Raw genomic sequence first — 22379 nt, 5'->3', positions numbered from 1 at the left:
AGTCATCCAGGTTGTGGTTGTCTCAAAGGTGCTTTTTTCCTAAAGCCAACTGGACTTTCTTAAGTTTTTTTTTTTTGTTTGAAAATTTTTCGCTTCACACCTAAAAAGCATCCATAGAATGTCACAGAGGGCACCATGGCCTGCACAATTCTGATCTTTGTAGGTACAAACACATCACAATGTTTGAATATGGCCTTTGCAGTGGTGTGATCAATTGTTGGTCTGTGGCATATTTCTTGACTTCTTCTTCCTTTACAGGTGATGGTTGATCCTAAGGGGCAGAATCTCTCCACCACTTCCTTTGCTCTTAATTCTAAAGTCGGTGGTTCTACCTGCTGTCCTTGGTTTCCCTCATCTAATGGGTACACAAACCAGTAGCTCTCTCCTTCCACAGCCTTCATCCTCCTTCCAAACTTGGCAGCTAATTTTAATTAATCAAGACCAAGGAGGAAGCAATTAAATCAACTGCCCTTAATCAAAGACATACAATTGAATACAATTCAGTCATGTGAGTGTTGGTCTTCACTGCCCTTACCAAAAGATTGGGAGGGCCAGCATGAGGCCAGACCTGCTCCCCTTTATCCGAAGGGAAAGCTGAAACCCTGGAAACGCATCTCAGAGGTTAAGAACCAAGAGACCCCTTGGGCTGAGCCAAACCTTGGAACTGCAGGAAAGAGGCCTGCTTCAGGCAGAATGGGACAATTCACCACAGCCAACTCTTGTTATGGTCAACTCTCCACGTCCAACTTCGCCATAGACAATTCAAATCAATTTAATTAGTAAAAATAATTTTAAAAATATTTAATTTTTTTGTCATCTACAGTACATTTCATTTGGTCCCTCCTTTGCCATCCTTTCTTTAATGATTCTATTTCTTCGGTATTCGTGTAACTTTTCTTCCGTACCGAATGGTCCCACGGCGAGTTGACCCTTGCCAATTGGCCGTGGTGAGTGGGCAATAGCGAATGTGGGCGCAGACCCGGCTGAATGAATGAAGAAAAACAGAAACTTGGGCCCAGGGCTCGTTTGAAGGAACTTTTCCATTCTTCTTCGTGTCTGGAAGAAGAAGGCGCAGTTCAGCGCCCGCGTCGGAGATTGAAAGTCGCGCTTCCTTCCAGCCGCGGTTAGTCGCCTGTTCGGGAGGAAGAGGAGGAGGAGGACGAGAAGAAGGAGGCAGCGGCGGCGGCAGGCGTGATTGGCTGCTGGGTGCCCGGCCCCTTCAGCGTCGAGGGTTCGCCGCGTCGTCGGAAAGACGAGCCGGCGAGGCGGGGGTTGTGGGGTGGGGGTGGGGGGAGAAGGATGCCATGTGAGTTGGCAAAGCAAAAGGCAGGTGGAAAACCCAGCAGGATGGAGAGGGGCCGAGGGAAGAGGAGGAGAAAGAGCCAGCGGCGGCACCGGCAGAAATTGCTCTTGCTGCTGCTGTTGGCGCCTCTGTTTTCTCCGGCCGCGCTCTTGACACTGCCCAGTTCTCCAAAGCGCAGCGCCACGCGAAGCCGGCAACTCTTCTAAACTTGGGCGTAGGCGGAGAAGCAGCATCCAGCCGAAGAAGCGGGGAGGGAGATCCGCGTCCCTCCAGTTGCCTCTCTCACCCCCTCTCCCTCCCCACGCCTTCCCCGAGTGGCTTAAAGAACCGGGGGGAGCTCGCAAGGCTGCTCGGCAAGTGTCCCCGTGTGCGCCCAGGGCGCATCCCGCGGCGAAGTCCCGGGCTCCGTCTCCCTCCTGAGCCCGGGCGAGCGAGGCTCCAACCTCCATCCTCCCTGCCAAGGGAAGGACGGCTCCGGAGGGCTGGCGCCAACGGGTAGGATCGCGGCTGAGCCCCTCAGCCCTCTGGCAGCCGGGGCCATGCCGGGCTGACCTACCGCGGGACTCAACCCTCTCCATGCCGTGAGCGCGCTCGCCCTTCCTGTTCAGCGCGATGGCCGGGGCTCCCGGCGGGGACCGCTCCGTGCTGCCTCCGTCCGTGGTTCACGGCAGCGGCGGCGGCGGCGCCGGAGAAGCCCCGGGCTTGGAATTCGTAGCCCTGACAGCCGTGCAGACCGAGAAGAGCGAGGCGACCCCCGCCGCCACTGGATCCAGCCCCAGGCGCCTGGGACTCCTTGGGACTCCCTTACCGGTCCCACGCGGGGGCTCCGGAGCTCGATCCGCGTCGCAGAAGCGATACCGCCGCCTTCAGAACTGCCTCTACAACGTGTTGGAAAGACCCCGAGGCTGGGCGTTCATCTACCACGCTTTCATGTGAGTTCTCCGATCCAGAACTTTTGTTTCAGGAGATCCGGTCGGTCCCTGGGATCTCTATGGGGTTGTCAGCGGTGCTGCCCCGCGCCAAGCGCCTCAGAGTCATTGAACTCTTCTGGTCTTGTAAGAGGGCCGTGGTTAAGGAGAAGGCGCCCCGGCGATTTTCTTCACTCCACGCAGGGGACCTTCTCACCGAACTCACCCATTTTCTAAGCCTGGTATAGAACAACGAACCAACCAGATGTGTTGAGTTCGTGCCCCTTACTAAACCTTAGAGAAATTAAGCAAGGTTCGTAGGAGCCAAACTTAGCATGTGTGAACGTTGTTCTTAGAGTGTTAAGTGGCCAGGTAAGTGCTTTGCAAGAACACAGCCTCTATTTCTGTCTTTCCTCTTTGTAGCTCATACCCACGCAAATTCCTTCACCATATAGTTTAAAAACCTTTTTTTTTTTTTTTTTTTTTTTGAGGTGGGAGAATGGCGGTAAAAACATTACAGAGAAACATTACAAAGAAACATTACAGCAAAAAACGTTATGCCTGTTTAATTTCTTGGTTAAATAAGTATATGAAATAATCTGTCTTAGGACCGAACTACATCTGGCAGATAAACTGCAGTTGAGTGCAGAAAAGCTCATGCAATAATTCTTCCAAAGGTTCCCAAGAGTATTGAAATGTGCATGCTGATTGCTCCCGATAGGACCGTATAGATTAGGTTAGATTAGCTGAGCAAAACATCCATCCGCACTTGTCAGGTAAATAAGGCAGAGCAAAGTTTTGCAAGCATGCTTGGGTGTGGGAGGCTGTCACAAGGCAGCTTTAGAAGATGCTAACCAGCACCGCTTCTAAATGGGAAGCGATTGCTAAACTCAAGGGATCCTTGGAATGCAGCCTTGTCCCAAAGGATGCTCGCCAGGTGTGCTGGGTCATCAACCGCTTAGAATGCTTAGACAGACTGGACAAGGTTTATTAGCAGGGTCTCTCCCATCCTCTCCCATCCTCAACTTTCACTTTTATTCAAAATTCAAAAGCAGATTTCAGCCAATCCATTCTGATCATTGTAAAGGAAAGAGTAACTGCCCCCTCCCTCTCCCTCTCCCTGTTGTCTTGTTTTCTTTTTCTCCAACTTATAAGAAGAACCAGAATCATCAGACTGGGAGGGACCTTGGAGGTCTTCTAGTCCAGCCCACTGCCCAAAGCAGGAGTCAATAGGCTTGCTTGTCCATTGTTGAAGCAAGACGAATCACAGTCCATGGAAAGAATTATTTCTTCTTTAACAAAGTCTGTCCTCCTTCACACACACCCCCATTCAAGACCCTTATAGATGCTGACCTGTCCCCATCCTTACCTAGATGCCACTGGTTTCTACCGTTACTTGCATAATCTTGTATGGTGTTCTGCCCAGAGTCATTGGATACGAGATGGGCAGCAAATAAATTTTATAAATAAGTAAAAATATAAATAAGTGATGTTCCACCCCATCCTGAAGGGCTTCCCACATGCAAGCAATACCATGGTTTTTCTACTCTGTCTAGCTAGCTGCCTTAAGTGGCAAGACAATTCCAGGAAGAAACTACATTTGCATCATATGATCAGATCTAGATTGTCATCCTGGGGATGGCGAGTCCAGTCTGATATCATGGTTTAGAGCTCACCAATCCCTGCTAAGTGCTGGAATCATCATCAAGAGGGACATGGTCATCCCTGGGAAATTTGGAGCGGAGAAGCTTCTCTTCTTGCTGATTAAAAGGATCAAGAAATCGTTGGCACAAAGATTTGTTCTGTATAACTCGAAAGCTCTCGTGGCTTTTAGTGGAGAGAAGTTGAGTTGGGAAGATGCCCTGTGCTTTAAGAGTTGTGCAAGTTCCAGAGAGTGACTCGGTCTGCAGCTGCGCCCTGTGCTTCACCAGCTCCATTACAAACCCACATCCTGTTTTTACTCAACATGCCAATCTGATCATTTTTGACAGGTTTGCTTCTTTCTTTGTGGCTTAACTTGTGATATGAACTCAATAGGTTGGATTAGTTTTAGGTATCAAATTGATGAATTCACTGATGAAGTTAACTTGGTTGAGCAAGATATTCCAACTTTTTCCCCAAAGAAGTTTGCAACAAGTTTCAGCAGATGGAAGATAGTGAAAAAAAAAGCTACTCAGACTCTCCCAGTGTTTAGTTTGCATTTTAAAAAGTGCCTTTAAAGATGGATTTGGTCTTGCATTTTGCTGCAGCCTTGTGGTTCCTGTAGCATTCCAGATGCTTTCCTATTTAATCTCCAGCTCAGATATTTCCAGATATATACTTTAGTTTCATAATAAAAAAAAATATTTATCTGAAGTGCACCCACGCTGGTAGACACAAATCTGCATAGGCTCATTTACAGCAGTCAATTTAAATTTAGACATAATTACTAGGATTTATTTAAATTTCAGGGAGATTAACCTCTAATGACCCATCCAAAATAACCTTGATTAAATTAAAATTTAGTTAATTTGACTCCGTTGCTAACCCTTCAGTTATAGTTAATTAATTTGCAGTAAATATAAACAAGTGTAAAAAAATAAGCATATAACAGTGGCTGGTAGATTCCTTCCTCTTCCCCAAGTCTTTTCTTTAAAATCACTCCCCCAAAAATAGATAGCTGCAACCAAATGATTTCAAAGTTTTAAACAAGCACTAATACAATATTACATTGAATTGACGGTGGGGATGAAGTTCATTTCCCATTCTGATTCCTTCCAACCTTCTCTAAAATTAAATAAGCTCGCCTTCAGTGAGTAACCTCATTCATTTCCTAGAGCTATCTCCAGAAATTGAATTTAAGACACAATAATAAGTTCAAGATTTGATGGCTGGTGGAAGGAACCATAGAGAGTGAGGCAGAGGAGGAAGAGGAAAGATAGGGAGGAAGAAGATTGGAATGGGGAAGGAAGGAAGGAAGGAAAGAAAGGAGGAAGAAATAAAAGAAAGAGGGAGAGAGAGGAAAGAAGGGTACTAAGGAAAGAATAAGAAAGGAAAAGAAAGAGAGAGGGAGATGAGGAAGGAAGGGAAAACAGGACCTATAAAAGGATATATATATACAAGTTGTACATAAACATTTCAATTACGGCTGCAGGATTTGGGTCTGGCTAGTCTAAAGAAAAGTATTAGGGGTGACATGATAGCAGTATCCCAGTATTTGAGGGGCTGCCACAAAGAAGATGGGGTTAATTCCACAAAGCACCAGAGGACAGGACAAGAAACAATGGATAGAAACTAATCAAAGAGAGATGCAACCTGGAATTAAGGAGAAACTTCCTCACAGGGAGGACAATTAACCAGTGGAACAGCTTTGCCTTCAGAAATAGTGGGAGCTCCATCACTGGAGGTTTTTAAGAAGAGTCTAGACCAGGATTGTCAAGCTCCCACCCACACCCATACCCAGTTTAGTGAAGGGGGAATAAGTCCTGATACACCATGTGATGCTGCCATAATGATGATGTGAGTTTGACACCCCTGGTCTAGACAATCACCTGTCTGAAATGGTATAGGTTCTTCTGCTTGAGCAGAGGGCTGGATTAGAAGACCTCCAAGGTCCCTTCCAACTTCACTTCTCCTCTCCTCTCCTCTCCTCTCATTCTATTCTATTCTATTCTATTCTATTCTATTCTATTCTATTCTATTCTATTCTATTCTATTCCATTCCATTCCATTCCATTCCATTCTATTCTCTCTTCTATTCTAATTCCATTCCATATATTCTATTCTATTCTATTCTATTCTATTCTATTCTATTCTATTCTATTCTATTCTATTCTATTCTATTCTATTCTATTCTATTCCATTCCATTCCATTCCATTCCATTCCATTCTATTCTATTCTATTCTATTCTATTCTATTCTATTATCATCATTCAATGAAAAGCGATTTGTTCCTAAATTGCTAATCACACACACTCTGCAGACAATTGATAGTTGGGTGCCATTTGTTTTACCTTTCAGACAATGAAGAATAAATTTTTAGTACAAAATAGGGCACTGAGAATTTGCTTTCTCTGTCCAAATATCAATTTCCAAGCATTAGGAATGTACTTCAAAAGAACTCGAACCTCTGAGAATACTACATCAAGTTTGGAAGTTGAGATAATGCAGAATTGAGCAACCATAGGACTGAGCAAACATATCTTTAAATGAAGCATTAATCTCATTTTATCTCCTGATGATTTATATAAGCCTCTGTTATATAAACTCAGTGGGGTCCAAGGAATCTAAAATATTGTTTGGGGTTAAATATGATATAATCCAGGATCAACTGAATATTTTGGCCCTGGTGTTAATATTTTTTCCTAATGTCTGGGCAAATCAGGAATCTCAAATTCTTTATTCATTGATTAAAGTTGCATAAACTTTAACTTGATAAATTTGATAAGTTTTTATTCTAGTTGTTTGATTCAGCATGTAATGTGGAACCCAGTCCATTGAATTGGCTTCTGACTGTGCAAACCAGAAAAGGGAACAATTCAGTAACCAGGTTAAAGATGTTATGTGAACAATACAAAAACTACACTTTAGAACTAAACCTCTTAAAGGCTGGTCAGATGCACCTAGTAGAAGCTAGTATGACCTGATGCCACCATACATTTCGTGATGTAATCATGCAATGACACACTTGCATAATGGCAGTTTTTGCATAATGAAACATGTAACGTGTAGCTTTCCATCCCACCCTGCTTTGCTTACCCCTGCAGAAGTATAAATGGTGTGTGGGAAAGACCTTGAGAAACAAAAAGAGGATGAAGAGATGCTGCCTAGGAAATGATCAGATAAGAGAGGACACAGCCCTCATCTACATTATAAAGAGACTCAGAAGGGACCCTCCTTAACTTCTCAGGCTGAAAAGGAGTTGGTGGAAGTTTATGCTTTCAGACTTGCAAGATTCTGTTCATAAAGTAGAGGTAGCTCATCTGGTCTGTTTCCTGTCTGATATAACTGGGAAGGCTGACATCAATCTTCCAAATCTGAAAGTACAACACCCCCCATCACCTTTATATCCTGAGAAGCTAAGGAGGTTCCTTTCTGAGTCTGTTTCTCTGCCCATTTTGCAGCTGCTTTGACTATGCTCTTTCTTATCTGTTTGTTTCCTAGGCAGCATCTCTTCCCCCTGTTTCTCAGGGTCTTTCTCACATACCAATATAGAAGCTCATCATGATGGTGCTAACTTGAGAAACAATTGTTTGCATTTTTCCTGCTCTTGTTTTTTTTTTCTTTTTCTGGATTTGGACACCTTATTTTTTTTGTAGGCAGCCCAGACATTGCTTCAGAAATAGTTTGACTCTTTTTATTAATTTCAAGAGGGCCAGCTCTGTTAACGAGGATAAGGCATAGTGATGGAGTGATTCCTTGTAATGCAAGATGAAGTCTACAGAAAATGGCATTTTTCCCCCCAGCCTACATGAGTAAACAACTTGCTCAGAAGTAGCTCTTCAGGACCCCTGAACAAGCTTTTAAAAGGGATCCTGGGATCCGCTGACCCCTCAAATATTGGAACAATACGATTGTGTCAATTCTCATCCTTCTTTTCGCTAGACTAGATGAACCCAATGCCTGCAACCATTCTTCATATGTTTTAGCCTCTTTTCCCCAAATAATCTTTGTTGCTCTTTTCTGCACTTTTTCCTACAAACACAAACCATTAAGGGACAGAAGGTGAGTCTCTTGGTGGCTTATCTCATAAACGGTAACATAGGTGGCAGGAAATCTGGGGAGAAACCTTTCAATAAGGTCCCACCTTATGGCCACAACTGAGCCCAAAATTTCTGTTGTTAAGTGAAACATTTGTTAAGAGGTGGGATTCAAATTTTTTTACTACTGGTTCTGTGGGGGGTGGCTTGGTGGGTGTGGTAGGGGAAGGATACTGTAAATTCCCATTCCCTCCTCACTCCTGGGGGAAGGATACTACAAAATCCCCATTCCCTCCTCACCCCACTAACCTGCTTTCCAGCTCCATTCTCCTATGCAGGGCAACCAAAGAAGACCCAGTGATCAGCTGGGACTCAATGGGAGGCAGAGAGTAAATGAGGGCAGGGCCAACCAGTAGCAGTATTTACAGGTTCTCCGAACTACTCAAAATTTCCACTACCAGTTTTCCAGAACTGGTCAGAACCTGCTGAATACTACCTCTGGTTGTGCCAAATCTTATGACCTTTTTTTGGCACAAATCAGTGTAGTAGTTAAGTGACTCACATGATCGCTAAGCGAATACTGTTTCCTGCATTGACTTTGCTGGTTGAAGCCTTCAGAGAAGGTTGCAAATAGTGATCACATGATCCTGGATGCTGCAACCATCGTGCATACATGCCAGGTACCAAGGACCTTAATCTTGATCATGAGATTGTGGGAATGCTATGATGCTCATAAGTGTGAGAACCTATCATAAATCACTTTTTCAGTGCCATTGTAACTTCAAATGGTTGTTAAATAAATAGTGATAAGCTGAGGACTACCTATATTATACATAGCCAATTCTTTTTATTTCCTGAGTTTTATACCTTGCCTTTTAGTTAGTTTGATGCTCTGAACTGTCCAGAAGATCCAAGTGGGCAGCATTTGTTCCTCCAATGTCCTATTGACCATATTGTAAAATAAGTTGAGCTGACTGGTAAAGATTCTGTCTCAAGTGCATCTAGTTTTGGTCACTACAATATAAAAAAGATGTTGAGACTCTAGAAAAAGTACAATGGAAACCAACAAAAATGATTTGGAGACTGGAGGCTGAAACATATGAAGAATGGTTGCAGGAATTGTCTAGTCTAGTGAAAAGAAGGACTAGGGATGACATGATGGCAGTGTTCCAAAGCCACAAAGAAGAGGGGAGGGGTCAACCTATTGTCCAGAGCACCTGAAGACAGGACAAGAAACAATAGATGAAAACTGATTAAGGAGAGAACCAACCCAGAACTAAGGAGAAATTTCCTGACAGATAGAACAATTAATCAGTGGAACAACTTGCCTTCAGAAGTTGTGAACGCTCTAATACTGGAAATTTTTAAGAAGAAAATTGACAGCCATTTGCGTGACATGATAAAGGGTTTCCTGCCTGAGCAAGGGTTGAACTAGAAGACCTCCAAGATCCTTCCCAAGTCTGTTATTCTGTTAAATGCAATCTTGGCCCTCATCAGGCAAATGTTTATTTGTTTATTCCATCAGTTTGTACGGCTGATTAAATCCTGCATGAACTTCACAAGGGACTCTGAGCAGCAAACTATATTAAAATAAAATTAAAAGCCATTACAATCAGTTATACAAAAGTTATGAGTCAAAATTCAAACATTTTTAGTTATTAAGTCCATTTCCCTTCCTCCCTTCCTTAATGCAAATAACATTGGATAATTTGTAAAATAATGTTTTATTCAAAAATGTAATAAACATGTTTTGAAAGGTCAAATATCACCTTTCATCATTTTTCCTATTTTTAATATGTTTCTGCTTCTCAAACCAAAATGCCATTATATTAAAATTCCGTTCTCAGCATTGCTTTTTCTATGTATTATTCTATTTGCTGATTTTAAAAAAAAACAAATGTTTTCACATAATGTTTTCCAAAGCTGGCAAATTATGGAAATTGGGTAAAAGTGATTTTAGATAACCACACACAAACCCATTACCCAATCACAACAGAGGCTTTTAAACTGGCTCAAAGTGTTTTACCTACGTGGGATAAAAAAGGACTTTCTGATAAGTGATTTGGGGCAAGGAAGGAAAAAGATGAGAAACATTGCGTTAGCGTATTTATAAACTCAATGCATCAAACATCGCATCAGATAAATAACCACTGGGTTTCTGAATTCCTCTGGGTTTTTAAGAAGGTGGTAATGTAGATGCATTTTATGATTTGCATAATTTATTTATTTATTTGTTTAGATATAAAATTTAGAGACCACCCATCTCACTCACAGTGTGACTATGGGTGGTGATGTTTGGCCAGTTTTTATGTTTCACCCCAGTTCTGAAATATTTGCTTTTTGGATTAAAACAGGATTGTTGGCATCTCCAGCAGTGATGCTCACAAGGCGAAGCATTTATTAAACACTCTTCTGAACTGAGAAAATGCTGTTTCTTTTAGGGAAAGCTCTGGATTTTTGAGAAGCTATCACTTATTTTAATTACTCTAGAGGAAATAAATTATTTACATTCCCAAACTGCTGGCAGGAAAATTTTATGGGAATTCTTATCTGCAGGGACTAAAACAGGACTCTGGTGGCTCCAGGGATGTAGGAATTTTCTTTTGTGTCCTTGTATGTTGTCCTTTTCGTGATATCCCAAGGACTGCTCTGATCACCCCAATCATCTCTGAACATGAGGGTTATACCAATTAATTCTATGTTTTTAAGAGATGCTCACATTACACTTGGATACCTGGTGGCCAAATATCTTCATCAAATCACACAATCATGCCAAACATTTAATCATATAAGTTATTTTATTGGGTTTTTTCCTCCAAGTAACAATTTGTTGCATTCAACTATTTCTCTTTCTCTACTGTAAAGGCTGACCAAAGACTGTAATAAAGATATTTGATTTGATTTGCAGGTAGTTCTCAACTTATGACAATTGAGCCCAAAATTTCTGTTGCTAAGTGAAACATTTGTTAAATGAGTTTGCCCTATTTTCTTGCCGCCGTTGTTAAAAGGGCTTTTTTTTCCAAAAGTCAACTCGCCTTTCTTGAGTTTTTTTTAAAAAAATGTTTCACTTCTCATCCAAGAAGCTTTTCAGTTCTGAAAAAACTAAACCCCCCCACCGCAAGAAAGTTCAGTTGACTTGTGGAAAAAGCATATCTGGCCCAAAAATGACCTGGAAGATTGAGGCTCTCCATAGACAGTCACCAGATCTCTGGTTTGGAGTTCTGCAGACTCAAACACTGGACCCTATCTAACAAAATGAAATTCTATGTAGAGAAAAGTAAAGTCTTACACTTAGGCAAGAAAAACCAAAAGTACACATATAGACTGGGTGAAACCAGGCTCAATAGCAGTAACTATAAGAGGGATCTTGGAGTCTTAGTGGACAACCAGCTAAATAGGAGCCAGCAGTGTGCCTCAGCAGCCAAAAAAAACCAATGCAATTCTAAATTGCATCAACAGAGGTATATACAATCAAGATCCAGCGAGGTACTAATACCACTCTATAAAGCCTAAGACCACACATAGACTACTGCATCCAGTTTTGGTCACCACACTATAAAAAAGATGTTGAGACTCTAGAAAAAGTACAGAGAAGAGCAACCAGGATGATTAGGGGACTGGAGCCTAAAACATATGAAGAATGGAGACAGGAACTGGGCAAGCTAGTCTAGTAAAGAGAAGGACCAGGGGAGACATAATGGCAGTGTTCCAATATTTGCCACAGAGGGGAAGGGGTCAAGCTACTTTCCAAGGTGCCCAAAGGCCAGACAAGGCATAATGGATGGAAACTGAATAAGGAGAGATTCAATCTGGAAATAAGGAGGAATTTTCTGACAGTGAGAATAATCAACTGATGGAATAGCTTGCCTTCAGAAGTTGTGGGAGCTTCATCACTGGAGGCTTTCAAGAAGAGATTGGACTGTCAGAAATGGTGTATGGTCTCCTGCTTGGGCGGGGGATTGGACTAGAAGATGACCTACAAGATCCCTTCCAACTCTGTTAATCTGTTATCTGTTATCTATTATCCCTTGTGGACACTGTTTCTCTCAAAAGACAGGTTGACTCCAACCCTGTTGGCTTTTCAGAGGCTCTCAATCATGGATGTGTTAGAGGACCTGAGAGTGGGCTTGTTGTTTAGAGCCTGTGATGTGGCTGCTATCTATCTAGATAGGTTTTATGTTTCCTATATTGTTTTTTTAATATTGGAAGCCACCCAGAATCATGGTTGTTAGAAAGGATGAGAAATGAGAAAGCAGTGAGTACTGTTGTTCTACAAAGCACCCACAAGCATTAATGATCTGACTTAATAGTCAGATATGGCATCTTTTTCTTGAGTTCAACAGAAAGGTTAATCAGCCAACTACTGGTGATCTCTGAATCTCTCTGGTCTTGGGGTGAGGAGAGGGCCTATATAATTTGGGCTGTCTTAATTTGAAGGCGTTGGAGACTAAATCTGCTGTGCCCAATTGGAAGCTCTTTTCCACCTAATTAGTCAGCTCAATTTCTTTAAACATTGGAATTGCTGCAAGCTTTGAAGAAAGCAGGAAGGCTATAAATCAAAAAGCAGGTGTTAATTGTTCCCCTGCTGGGAGGTCTTCCTTCTCCTTTCTCTCCATCTGGTGAAAGGTGAAGGAAACTAATGTTGAAATGCACAAGAGTCAATATGATGTGCTAATTGGGACTGGTCTTTTCTTATTAGGCACATCTGGTGCCTGGACACCGATTGGATTCCCGATCAGTTTTGTTTTCCATTTAAATCTGGGTCATGTTCTAGCTGTCCTGCTGTGCATTGTATATTTAGAGGTTGAGGTAGGCAGCACACTTTTTACTGGTTTCACTGATTTTCATAGATGAGGAAATCAACATAATCTGTGTTTCCCCCCCCCCCTCCAAATTTCAAAGCATTTCTTATCTAATGCAGAATGTGCGGTCTGGAAAATGATTTATTGATTGCAACCTTCCAGATTCTTACTTCTCATCTTATGTTTGATGTACATTTTAAAAGAGGGATGTTTAAAGTCAACAATTTCCAAAGCACCTGTAGGTAAGACAAGAAACAAAGGATGGAAACTGATCAAGGAGAGATTCAACCTGGATATAAGGAGAAATTTTCTGACAGTGAGAACAATCAACTAATGGAACAAAAGTTGCCTTCAGAAGTTGTGGAAGCTTCATCACTGGAGGCTTTCAAGAAGAGATTGGACTGTCATCTATCAGAAATGGTGCAAGGTCTACTGCTTGGGTGGGGTGGGGGGGTTGGACTAGATGACCTACAGGGTCCCTTCCAACTCTGTTAATCTGTAATTGTTAGGTTGTGTTCACGTAGTGTACTCAAGTTGGTTTCATGGTGGTCCCCTGTTTCCACATGGCTGTATCGTTCGCAGGCTGTTTTAGCCATCTGGACTTGACTTGACTTGACTTGACTTTATTGCCATTGTACCTTGTACAATGAAATTAAATTCCATCTTCAGTATACATTATAACTATAAAAATAAAACACAAACACACATCCTTTACATTCTATACAATTGAACCGAAAACCCCCAACACCGCACCAACACTGCACTATATAGCAGAATTCAAAAGAGCTACTGCCTTGGGATAGAAGCTGTTTTTCAGCCTATTTGTCCCTATTTTTATTATTCTGTACCGTCTGCCAGATGGTAATAGTTTAAAAAAAAAAGGGTTCCCAGGATGAGATGGATCTTTAAGAATGTTTTGAACTTTCTTAAGGCAGCGGGAGCTATAAAGCTCTTCCAAAGAAGGGAGAGGGCAACCAATGATCTTCTGGGCAATGACGTTAACCCTCTGGAGTGCTTTCCTATCTGCCACTGTGCAATTGGCAAACCATACAGGTACAGTAAGTTAAAATACTCTCTATGGTGCAGTAGTACTAGAAGGTCACCAGCAGTTTTTCATTCAGTTGTTTCCTGAGAAGTCTTAAGTAGTATAATCTCCGCTGAGCCCTTTTGACCAGTGCTGCAATGTGAAATGCCCCAGGTCAGGTCCTCTTTTAGGATAACACCCAGAAACATAAAACTGTCCACCTGCTCCACTCAGTCTCCATTGATAAGCAAGGGCTGGTTGTCTGATCTATTCCTTCTATAGTCCACTATAAGCTCCTTGGTCTTATTGGTGTTTGTTTTTATTTATGTATTTACATTTGATCCTGCCTTTATTATTTTCATAAATAATTCAATGTGGCAAATGTATTTTAACACTCCTTTCTCCTCCCACAACAACAACCGTTTGAGGTAAATTGGTTGAGAGAAAACGACTGTTCCAGAATCACCTAGCTGGGTTTCGTAAGGTGGGACTAGAAATTACTATCTCCTGGTAAATGGCAAAAAGTTATTCAGCTGGCTTTCCTGCCTAAGGCAGGACTAGAAATCACCATATCATGGTTTCTGTCCTGGTGCTTTTGCCTCTGGGCCAAATTTGCACCATGGGAAGTATCTCCATGCACTTGAAATAGGCAGTCCCTTTACACAATTTATTTTCTGCTTCTGGTACAAGGGATCTCCTGGATGAGACCAATTCTCTTTTCCCAAATTTTGTTTACATAGTACAGTACACAGAGGGCACTATATTAATAACTCTTGTGTAAACTACCTACACAGTTGTCCTCCGAGTGCTGTTCCTTTTGTAGCTAAAATATCCCTAGGCAGGCTGAAGCAGGAGAAGTATTGACAGCCTTTCGGAGGATTCCAACTTTCTGAAAGACATAAAAACTTTAGGAAAGACGTTGTAAGGGGGAAGAGGAGAACGGGACTTCCAATTTCAACTTTTTGTTGGGGAATAACAACTAGTGCTATTTCTTCTCTTATTATTTTTGTGAAGTCCAAGCTGATAGAATGGGTGCCTGCATTTTCTTAAAATTTATGTGGGGTTTCTATAAATGTTCCAAGCCCTAGAATCTGGCTGGCAGGAAGGTAGGAAATCTCCTTATTACAACTCTTAACCTGGAAGAGAATGAATGTAGAGTGGACACTGAATTTGCTGCACCTTCTAACAGACTCACCCTTTTCCTAGTTTTTACCATGCCTGATCTCTTCAATGCTTGCACCCCATTCCTCCATTCTCCCTTTTGCTTATGTGATGGTTGTCTTTTTTTCCAAGTGTCCCCTGAGCCCAGCCCTTAATTGCTTGGAAGTGGGAGATGGTTGCAAGAAAAGAAACCAAATAACTCAGCCCAATTTCTCCTTTTCCACCAGAAAATTTCATTAAGTCAAGCCATATGAGGAGAAGGTAATTATGGGCTCTTTTTTAGAAGGGGAATGTGCCCCTTCTTCCTTCCCCAGCCTGAAGATCTATTTTCCGTGTTATTTAGTTTGTTGATTCATACCTATTTAGAACTTAGAAATCTACCTATTTAGATCTCGTGTTAAAATCTCACCTTTTCGACTCTGAAGTTCAGGATGCGATGGAAAAGAGCAAGTGAACTGATGACCATAGGGGAGTTAAATCTCTGTTTTGCCATGATGGCTCAGTGGTTAAAGATGCTGAGCTTGTCAGTTGAAAAGCTGATAGCCCAAGTTTGAGACCCAAGCACTTGTATGATGGGATGAACTCTTGTTACTTGCTCCAGCTCATGTGAACCTAGCAGTTCAAAAGCATGCAGATGTGAGATGATAAAATAGATAGCACTTTGGTGAGAAGGTGACAGCATTCTGGACATCTCAGCATACAGTCATGCTGGCCACATGACCACAGGAGGGTCTTCTTAACCTTTGGCTAAGAAAAGGAGACAAACCTCCTAGAGTCGGACATGACTGGACAGAGGAAACTTTTACCTTTACCTTTATTGGAACATTGATTTTGCTGCTTAATGCAAACTGTGTGGCCTTGCAAATGTTGTTTGCACGCCTGGGGATTCAAGATATTACTTCTGTCCTGACCAACATAAAAATCTTGCTCAGCAGATTTCGTCTCCTTTCTTGGATCTCTGTATTCAGGGAACTAATGGGGGTGCAGGTGGGGGGGGGGGAGGAAGAAAGCTGTTTCTGTCTGTTGTATTCAATCTCCCCATTTATTTCAATGGGACTGCTGGAGGACATTTGGCTTGATGGACCATGGAGATCAATGGGATGGGTTGTTTGATCTCCCGTTTCCACAAATCTCATGTTTAGGTGTCATATGTCTCCAGGGGTAACCCTTGCATTGGGAATTAATGATATGTCAATTTCTGGAAAAGATATGTTCATTAATTTATTAAATTTATACATCTCCCATTGTGCCATCATGCGATTTCAGGCAGCTTACAACAAAAGAAAAACCACAATCTTCTAAAACCTTAAAACAATAAATGCTAACCTTAAAATTAACGAAGATGGCTAAGGAAGGAAGTAATATACGATGAATCATCTACATTGGGACCCCAGGCCAATTGGCAGAGCCAGGTCTTCAGGCTCTTCCAGAAGACCAAAGGGGTGTGAATCTCACCTCAAAGGGGCATGATGTTCTGGAAAGTGGGAGCAGAAAAGGATCTTCTCCTGGACCTCACTTGACTTATGGGATCTTCAGCATGTCTCTTCCACTGGAACAAGTGGGCTGGGCCAATCCCATTGCGTTGAGATGGTTCCTCAGGTAACCTGAGGATTCCCCTTTAAATTTGCAAGAAGCTTTAATTTTCCAAAGTGGCACCTTGTGCACTTCTAATTCAGGTGGACACGACTTAGCAAATAAATAACAGTAGTAACAATGCAGCTGGCAGAGTCATCTTTCCGCACCTCTAATCAAAAAGCAGTTCCCCAAGGAGGGTTTTCAACCTGTGGTCAGACCACTACACCTCTAAAGATGTGAGTTCAAGAAATCTGTTCTCTAGACCATGATCACTAAAACCTGAAGTCCAGCACTGCCCAGCCAATAAAATATTCTGAGGATTTCATAACAGAAAAGAGTGGCATCTTAAAGAAGGAAGACCTTTTGCTTCTGTGAGAGGAGCTAGTGACTGACTGGGGCTGAATGTGTCTCACAACTTTGTCCTGGAGACCATGCTGGAAATAATTTTAATGTGAATGAGCATCCATTTATGAGTGGCTAACAACTCAGTTTTTTAATTGGTGAGGTGGCAGAAGGCAGAAGGAAGAGATAACTCTTTTATAAAGCATCTCAGCTGGTGGGAGCACTGGGTGACCTTGTTTGGCTGGGAAGCTAAGCAAAATCAGACTTGGTTAGTACTTGGGTGGAAGTTGAAAAAAAATATCACAGAAGTAAGCTTGGAAATCCATTATCATATAGTTGCTAAAGAAACTAAGTAAGTATATTCCTGAAGTCACCAGGAGTTGTGTTTCAGTCAAAGAAGCCTTTTCTTTTGCTTTATAAAACACCATGGGCAATATTTGGGTAGTTAAAGGCCCGAACTAACTCTGTGCCTTCCAGGTGTGTTTGAGGCTCAACGCTTCAAATCCTTAGCCAACACGGTCTTGAGAAGACACAACTTTTCTGGTGGCATTAAGTTGGGTTTGTTCTGGGCCTGCTGGAACAGGCAATCTAAGGCCAGATTGTCCCTCTGCCAAAGTTCTTTGCAGCGCATGAAAATGACAATGGACCAATGCAAGTAACAGGCCAACTTCAGGGGCATTGATTAGTATGCTAACCTGATTGCGGAGACAATGATGTCAAAATGCAAGCTGATGTTTGTCTTCCAAACTGATAAAAATTCAGGAAACGGAAGTCACCCGAAAACTCCTTCAATATTATTGAACACATCTGCCAGTTTGCTCGTTCATAGAAAGATGCTTAAAAAAGAAAGAAAAGAAAAGAGCACACACACCCTCTTCTCCAAATGTATGGATGTTGGGAAATATTTAGTTGCTGGGATCCTACTAACCCAAACTCTTTCTTCTTAAAAAAGAGTGGGGGGGGGGGGCTCTGAGAAAAAGTCATTTTTATTTTCAGTTTTAGAAAAAGGCCAAGTGTTTAGCACCTCTTGGACTTGTCTAGGAATTTTGCAGATGAGAAGGAGATTTCTTACTGCTATGGTGCCACCAGGCTACCACAGACTTTGCTTTTGATTCTCATCTGCCATCAGGACCATTTTTAAGTCATGGCTAACTCCTACCTCTAATCCACTTTCAGATTCCTAGTTAGATAGTCCCACCATCTCCCAGCTTTTTTCATCCTGGTGTTATCCAGAAGTGTTGGACTATAATTTTCCCATAATTCCCTGTCAACAGGACTAAAGGTGATGATGGGTGAAATCATGGGAGCTATACTCCAACAGATGGAAAGAATCCACTAAGGAAGAGTGAACTCTTATTGGGCTTTGAAATGACAAAGTGACAGCAGTAAAGCCAGGGATGCTCCCCGTGGTCCTCTCAGGACAACTGTTTATACCAGAGTTCCTCAACCTTGGGAATTTTAAGATGGGTGGAATTCAACTCCCAGAATTCATGCTGGCTGGGGGAATTTCTGGGAGTTAAAGTCCACCCATCCTAAAGTTTCCAAGGTTGAGGAACACTTGATTGACTGTCTCTGTGCTGTGGCTTTGATTAAAAAAAAAAGAGTTTTGTTGTTCCACTGATGAAAGTTGTGAATGTGTTGAGAGGCATCCTGAATGAAATCAGCAAAGTAGTCCAGCCAATCTCCTTTGGTCACAGCATCTGATTGCCCTGCTTCCTTCTTCCCAGGGTCCTTTGCAGATGTCATAGTGGTGGGTAATCCTTCACACATGTTGAAAACAGAGCTATGTCATGAGCTGGAACTGGAAAGTGGTATCTCCTTTTAGATGAAGGGAATTCTTGAAGAGGCCTTTCAGATTACACGTTGCTTTGTGAGTTGAAATGGTCAATTGTCATGTATACCCCCTTAGCCTGATGTCAACCCTAATATATTTGTTATGATATATAAAACTATCCTTCACTCATCCTTTCAGGAAATTGAAGCTACGGTGTAGGAGGAAGAAGGCATGGCTGTGGTTTTCAACTACTTATGATCTGTTTTTCCTGGTTTTTTTTTTTTTAACTATCTCATTATCCTTTTGTAAATGTTTGCAGAACAGCAGCCACTTAAAAATTGCTCAAGTTTTAAGCACCTGGATCTTTTCATTGTTCTACAACAAGATCAGTGGGAAAAGTGCTCAATTTAATCCTCAGCAGGAATTGGATCCCTCTGCTGAAGTCCAAGCTTGCCTGTTTCTTCAAAATTTAGAACCTTGGTTCTGCTCCATTTCTATGACCTATTATGGCCTGGGTGGCTTTGGTGGACTCTTCTTTCTGGGCAGCTTTCTCAACCATCCCTACCTCGCAGTAAGCCATGGTTCATTGAAGTAAGATTTATAGTTAAAGGTTTGATGGCAGTGACAAATCACAGTGCTTAATTGTAGCCAAAAGCAAACATGCCTCATCATGGCTTAGTGCTATAGGTGAACACAGCCCTAGAATGGCGATTAGGTCAGCCACGATCAGCATTTGGGTAGGCCAGGTCACGATATCACGTTGCTACTTTATCTTGCTGGGTATAATAACAGAAACTTGTTGCTGCCGATGTTTCTCTTTGCCCTCTCTTATTCCAAAGAAAATCAAGGTGGGGTTATTTTGAGTCTCTTTCTCACACATTTCCAGGACTGAGCTGTCATTTTCTTCTTCTCTGTGAGCTCCTGTATTCTTCACAGTCTTCTACAGCCACCAGCACTTGGTCTAACACTGGATGTGTGGTTCCAGGAGAGGATGAGCCTTCTCACCTGTGATGTCTGTCTTAGTCGTTGCATTTTCTCAAAGTACTCTTGCCTTGGTTTACCCTGATTATTATAATATTCTGCTAGACCAAAGGGAGAATTTCAGGCTGCCTCATGCTTCAAAACAGTGGTGGAAAGCAGCGGGTGCCTAGCATAATGTTCTGAGGATGGCTGTCAGTCGGTGCTCCATTCAAAATTCAAGAAAGAAATACTTAGACTCCATAGGTTAGAGAAAAGATGTCTTTTACTGAAAATGAAGTGGTAGCATCGGTAGGATTCTGAATCTGAGAAATAAGGCATGCAAATCAGATATACAAAGTGATGGAATTGTTCCCACCCCCCATAGTTCAAAAGATACTTCCAATTAAAAGTTCTGAATATGATCATGTGGACATCTTCAGGTGGTGATGAGGCCTCTGTCCGTTGACCTTGGCATATTTTGATAAAGGTTTACAGCTGCGCAGAGAAAAGAAAGCTAAGCGAGAAATAGAAACTTAAACAGGAATTTATACTCTCCCCTTTCCTCATTTACACAACACAAGAATGTAACACCTCCAGCTCTCTTCCCAGACGTTATCCCCCCCTCCCCCCGTTACTGATGGCAGCCAAAAGATGCAAAGCAGTAGTACAAGATCTTGAAGGCTGACAATGGCATCAGCGAGGGGGCATTTAATCTAAAGGTTGTGCCCAGCTCCAGATTCAAACAGTGCAGTGGGAGGTAGCCAAACTCTTGGGTGTTTGTATCCCCATTCTTGAGAAGCTAAAATAAAAGGTTGCTTTGTCAGCAGGAAGCACCTTCAGAAGGGAACGTATCCCCCACCTTCCCCAGCGGTGAAGGGATGTGTGTGCTGGTGAGTGAAGATAAAGAAGGTTGGAGAGGTGCAGAATCTGCCTGTGCTGGGCTGGTGCATGTTACGATAATAGTAGGATGCTTAATTATAAAGAGCCACCTGGCAGCTGGGCTGCCAGAACTATGACAAATGGTGCTCAAAACCTCTTTTGAAATAGTTAGGAAAACACTTGTTCTCCCGCATGCTAGGGAAATGTGTTAGAATGTAATTGTCCCACTTTTGCAACTTAATAAAAGGCAGTGGATGAGCAGTGAAAAGATGGTGTAGGCAACAGGGGGTGAGGGATGGAGAAAGCAGAGGTTGTTGCTGTGTGCTACAACACATGCTTTCCACACAAGTGATTCAGGATTGAGCCTGTGGCGTCTGCTCCTTCGAAAGGGCTCGGACGGCAGGAAAGCCACCCCACCAAGATGTTAAGTGCCACTTGGATGCATATAAAGCAAGAGGCTGGCTTGGTTGGTGATCTTGCAAAGAGCATCGTGTTCACATCCTGCTCATGAATTGTGATACTGAAGATTGTAGGGTTGTGTGCACCTGCGTTCTAGCAAGTATGTATGTTGCTGGTGACATCAGTATAGATCTGGGTTGTGCTGCACTTAAAATGGGATGGCCTGAAAAACTGAATTCTACAACTGTTGACTAAGTTGTGAAGTTTCTTTGCTTCTGCTGCCTTATTCATGGGGTTTTGGTAGATAACAGAAGATACTGTACTCAATGGAAAGTAGGCTGATTGCTTTGGATACATCAGGAGGTTTTTAAAAAAAATAAAAGTTTTTTATTTTTATTTTTTACACATCTCTTCATGTGAGCAATGTGATTCCAGATTACAACATTTATGCATAGTCATAATTACATTCCCAACTATCTTGTTTAACATCACATCAAGTCATTATCCATTCCACTAATCTTAGATAAGTTTTCATTTCATATTTCAATTCATTAGTTCAATATCAATATCATTTCATCCTCACATATATTTTCAATTCTTTATCCCCTATTATTTCCATTTTCAGCTTACCACCTATTTTATTTTACATTATACATCATTATCATCCTTAGCTTTTTCTAGACCGATATATAATAAACAATCAAAAAAGAGTAAAAATAAAATGAAACTAATATATTTAGGATCCACATAGTATATCCCCCAATCTACATTGTATCTTATATTTATTTCAGAGATATTAATATAACCATTTCATATTTTTTCTTTATTTCCACTTAGCCAAGATTCACCTATATAATTTTAATAAATTTTCATTCCCCTATTTTAATCATAATAAAATACTCTCATTATAAATACTTTATATTCCAGTATCATCCCTTCTAATTTATCATATTTTCTATTTTCTCATTTCCTTTATATAATCAATTACATTTTCTATTTCATGTGAACACCAAAAAAAGAAAGACAGAAAATTAAGTTTCACTTTTTGCTTCCATTTAACCAAATTTAATCTATAAAGTTTGTATAATTCACATCTTTTATTCATAATAGCATATTTTCTCCCAGTTTGCCATGTTCTCTGTTTTTCTATTATCATTTAAATAATCAATTGCATGTTTTAAAATATATTTATGTAAAAAAGAAAGGATTAACAACAATAGTAACTTCTTAATGTCTCTCACTCTATCTTCAGTTTTCTCATATGTAATTATATAGTCATCATGTTTTTTTCTTTATTTCCGCTTAGCCAAAATTTGCCTATACAATTTGATAAATTTTCGTTCCCCTACTTTTAATCATAAGATAATACTCTCATTATAGATACTTTATATTCCAATATAATCCCTTCTAATTTGTCATATTTTCTGTTTTCTCATATCCTTTGTATTGTCAATTACTTTTTCTATTTCATATATACACCAAAAAAGAAAAGAAAGAAAAACAGAAAGTTAAGTTTCCCTTTTTGCTTCCATAACCTATAATTCACACTTTTCAATCATATTTTCCCCCAATTT

At 41.4% G+C, this 22379-nt stretch overlaps 1 protein-coding gene across 2 annotated transcripts in view; it reads left to right on the top strand.

Annotated features, from left to right (window-relative positions):
• The first annotated feature begins 1386 nt into the window (after nt 1-1386).
• The window catches only part of KCNQ4 (potassium voltage-gated channel subfamily Q member 4), a 129114-nt gene continuing 108121 nt past the window's right edge, over nt 1387-22379 (top strand). The window contains exon 1 of one of the 2 annotated variants that reach the window (XM_087970513.1): nt 1387-2235. In XM_087970513.1, the coding sequence (XP_087826639.1) occupies nt 1916-2235 (320 nt within the window). In that variant the 5' untranslated portion in view covers nt 1387-1915. The remainder of the gene's footprint in view (nt 2236-22379) is intronic. The other variant, XM_087970514.1, reaches the window with a different exon arrangement.

This window comes from Notechis scutatus, chromosome 8 (genome assembly GCF_049901735.1).
Source record: "Notechis scutatus isolate UNSWTSFEM ecotype Mainland chromosome 8, rNotScu1.2, whole genome shotgun sequence".
NCBI classification, from domain to species: Eukaryota; Metazoa; Chordata; class Lepidosauria; order Squamata; family Elapidae; genus Notechis; species Notechis scutatus.
Note: the sequence above shows the minus strand (reverse complement) of the source record. Positions and strands in the feature narration are given on the sequence as shown.